General features: G+C 47.6%; 1 protein-coding gene across 1 annotated transcript in view; it reads left to right on the top strand.

Moving 5' to 3' along the window:
* Window positions 1–202: 202 nt before the first annotated feature.
* Cry1 (cryptochrome circadian regulator 1) overlaps window positions 203–4,235 on the top strand; it is a 53,292-nt gene continuing 49,259 nt past the window's right edge. Inside the window, exon 1 of the mRNA XM_010637625.2 lies at window positions 203–221. Within this exon, the coding sequence (XP_010635927.1) occupies window positions 203–221 (19 nt within the window). The remainder of the gene's footprint in view (window positions 222–4,235) is intronic.

Here is a 4,235-nt window from a genome sequence, read left to right as displayed (position 1 = left end):
CTGCTGGTCACTGTCTTTGAGCTATTTTACAGCTCTAAATTGCAGATGACCCTGATAGCAATGCAAATGAATTTTGTCCTGTGAAACTGCAACTGATTTCCCTTCCTTCACTCTTCTATGGAAGAAGCCAGCTCTGCGTATATTAAGCAGATTGATTTTAACCTTCTTGATGGCTGTTATTAGTCTGCTTCCCATTACTATAATGGAATACCTGAGTACAGGTAATTTATAAAGAAAAGAGGATTTCAGCTCACGGTTCCAGAGCAGGAAAGTTCAAGATCAGGCAGCCACATCTGATGGGGGTGTCATGCGGGTGATAGCTCACAGAAGGCTTTACATAGTGGGGTGCGCGTGAGAACTGCATGCATGGACACATGTGGAGAGAGAAGAGCAACAACCCACTCCTGAGTCAACCACCCACTCTCAGGGAACTGCATCCAGCCCCTCCTGAGTACACAGCCCTCGTCACGTATTACCCCTCAAAGGCCCCAGAACCTCTCAGCACTGTTACTTTGGGAACCAAATTTCAACATGAGTCTTCTGGGGGACAGACCAGAGTAGCATGGCCTGCACACACAACTGCTCTCAGGGCTCTCATGGGCTCGGTGAAATCTTCAACATGTGTCCATTTTACAGTCACACAAGAGCCACAGCTTATCTTAAAAAGTAATTTTCCTTCATGCATTTAAATTCAGTCTCCCTAAAGATTCCAGTTTGGGGGGATACTCAGTCAACATTCATATCAAGACTGAATAAGCAAACTGGTCATCTTTTCATGATCTGTGTGTTGATAACATGTGTCAAAAATCACCTCTGTAAGACAGGATCCGGAGAGGCTGACATACTTTTATCATGGGTGCCAATTGAATAAAAGTAATATTGACTTTTCTAACATGGGTGGCAGTGAAAAGAATGTTTTAACAGGATTCTAATTCCTTAGATGTTGAGCACAGTTCTGAGAACTGTTTTGAGCTGTGTTCTGAGAATTTCTAAATATCACAGAAAATTTAGAAATGATCTAGTTTAATCCCTTCATCTTACAGATGAATTATGCCAAGAAAACTTGGTCAAGATCATTGTATTTGTCTGTTTTTCATTACTGTAACAAAATATTTGAAGCTAGATAAACTTATGAAGAAGAGAGGTTTGAAATGCATCTCATGTGTGATGGGTGCACAGGAAGGAAGCCAGAGGTGGACTGAAGTCCTGAAGTCCCTTGTGGGGCAGCACCTCAGGAGTGACCTAAGAACTTCCATGAGAGCTCCCCTCCCAAGGTCCCATGGCCTCTTGGGTCACCACATCAAGGGTCACACCTCCAACACACAGACCCTTGGAGGAGAAACCACACCCAGGCTGTATTAGTTATGGCTCCATTGCTGGACACAACACCCAGCACCACAATTTAAAGGAGGAGAGGTTTAATTGGCTCATGGTTTGCAGAGGATTCAGTCCATGGTTTATTGCCTCTAAGACAGACATGGTAAGGCAGAGGGCATGGCAGAAGAAAGCTGCTATCCCCTTCAGCCAGGAAGCAGAGAGAAGGGAGGAGCAGGGACAAGAATGCACCCTTCCAGGTCACGTCCCAGCAATCCACCTCCTACTGAGCCCCACCTCTTGACCACATTCAGCTGTGAACTCGTCAAGGGACACTGCGGTTTGGATGTACTATGTCCCCCGAATGACTCGTGTGTTTGGAGGGTGACTGGATCATGGGCTGCTACAGCTGCCTCGTCGCTAGCTGGTGGGTCCTGGTTGGAGGTGGGTCATGGGAGTGACCCGGAAAGGGGTATTCTTGTGCTTGGCTCCTCCTTTCTTTCTCAGCTTCCTCGCTGCCAGGCGCAGCTCTCCTCTGCCAGGCCCTTCTACCATGCCATTCTGCCTTGGAATCACCAGTCATGGACTGAGTCCTCCAAAAACTGAACCAAATAAACCCTTCTGCCTGTGAGTGGGGTGTCCTGTCCCAGGATGGGAAAGTGACTAATTCGGTGAATTCATCCATCAATGAGTACAGCATCCCCATGACCCAGGCCCTTCCACATACTCCACCTCTGAGTGCAGGAGCCTGCTGGGGACACATTGGAATGAATCCATGATGACGGGCAGCTAGTAATGGCCAGCTGAGATATAAACCAGTTCCCTCCTCTCAGCTCCATGACATCACAGCCAAGCAGAAGTTCCCAGGTGATTCTTGACAATGGGAAGCCGGGCATGGTGGTGCAGCCTGTAATCCCAGTGCTTGGGAGGCTAAGGCAGGAGGATCGCTGTGAGTTCAAGACCAGCCTGGGCTACACAGTGAGTTCCAGGTCAGTCTCAACTACATAGTGAGGCCCTGTCTCAAAAAAAAAACAAAAGGAAAAGAATGGGAGTGTTAGTGATGGGGTTTCAAGGGCTGGCGATTTAGCCCAGTGGTGCTACCTGCTTTGCAAGTGCCAGGTCCCAAGTTTGAATTCCCCATACCAAAAAAAAAAAAAGAGACAGAAGAAATAGTTTCAATTTTCATCTGGCTTTACTACCTATTTGTAGTCCTTAGTTTTACTTTCTTCATCGGTGAAGTGAGCACAGATTATGAAATAACAAACTGCCCCTTAAGAAATCACAACGATTCATGCTATAAAGAGCCTAACACACAATAAATGCTTAATGTGCTGCAGCCATTACTAAGCGGCAATCCTAACCTAAAAAAAAAACCAAAAAAACCCCCAGATGTATTAAAGTAACCACCTATATGTCACGGGCGGTTGAGGAATACATACCTGATGGAAGTGACACAATAAATTAGTACTTTTATGCTTACATGAAATTTACACAAACGCTCCTACACAGATGTCAGTTTAAAAACTCCATCTCTGTTGAACAAACGATCCGCAAACGTAACCAACTCTACACAGACCAGTGTTCTCTCCACCTCCCATCATTTCATGTGGATGCTTACGAACAGCCCGCCTGTCCTTAGACACAATCTGCTTACGTTCAAACTGTTTAGAATAAAACATAAACATTGTAGTTTTGAAATCACAACCACAGGGCTGGCGGCTGAGGCAATCCCCGCATGGGCGTGGCCTGGCTGTTAACGTCTTCTGTGCGGGTCAGATGGTGAGGGCCCAGTTTACCATCTACAGCGAAAAGAGACAGCGTCTATTCAGCACCTCAGGGTCAACAAAGGGTCCTCGCATGTGAAGTTTTAAATGTTTTAACAGAAACCGAGTATGACATGTGTTTCCCATGGCAGCAGAAGCAGAGGTAGAAGAGACCATCATCAGCTCCCTAGTTTACTCGTTATTAATTTGCTAGGGCTGCCCTACAAAATGCACCAAGTGGGGTGGCACAGAAGAACAGGAATCTATCGTCTCAGGGCTCTGGAGGCCAGAAGCCCTCATGACGTCTGCAGACTGGCTCCCTCGGGGCTCCAGGAAGGATTCCTTCCAGGCCTCTCTCAAGCCTGCAGTTCCTTGGCTTGGAGCCCAGGGTGGCTTGGATCTTCACGTGGCTTTCTCCTTGTGAACAGGTCTGGCGCCCTGTCCAAATTTCCCCTTTACCTAAGGACATCACATTGGATTCGAGCCAACCTTAACGCTCTCCTTTCCAAATAAGGCGGCACTCACAGGTGCTAGTGGTTATAGGAATTTGGAGACTATTCAGCCCCCAGCAGCCATCCCTCCTCCTCCTGACTTTGACACTTTGCTGGTCAGCAGCCATCGCCTTTTTAACAACCACGTGATGCACGTTTCAGGCTGTTCTGGGTACTGACTCAAAAACACGTCACACTTTGGAAGAAAACAGAGGTACATTATTATGACAATAAATGCTACTACTGAGCAGGTGTTGCTTTTTTTTTTTTTTTGAGACAGGGTCTCACTATGTAGCTCAGGCTGGCCTCGAAGTCGCTGCAATCCTCAGCCAGCCTGGCTATCCGTCCTTTCCATTACTCTTTAAGGTGTAAGTGTTGCATCAGAAACACCGCAGCCGAGTTCCTAAATCTGCCCTGCAGGTAAGGAATTTGCACAGATTAGGTTGCATGGAGAACTATCCTAGGCCTTTTGTAGAAGTAAAGTTGCTCAGATGAACAGGAGGCCTGACAGCGAGCCCCGCGGGGACTAGGGGTGCTTTCGTCCTCTCTGGGCAGCGCCCGCAAAGCCCCGTCGAATGAATGCCCGGTCAGGGCACGGACTGCAGTTCCTGCACGGAAAAGTGTGCCACAGCGGGCTCGCGAGGGCCTAGAAGCACGCAGAGTCCCG

Source organism: Fukomys damarensis, unplaced genomic scaffold (assembly GCF_012274545.1).
Source record: "Fukomys damarensis isolate Sample0158 unplaced genomic scaffold, DMR_v1.0_HiC HiC_scaffold_15, whole genome shotgun sequence".
Lineage (NCBI taxonomy): Eukaryota > Metazoa > Chordata > Mammalia > Rodentia > Bathyergidae > Fukomys > Fukomys damarensis.
Note: the sequence above shows the minus strand (reverse complement) of the source record. Positions and strands in the feature narration are given on the sequence as shown.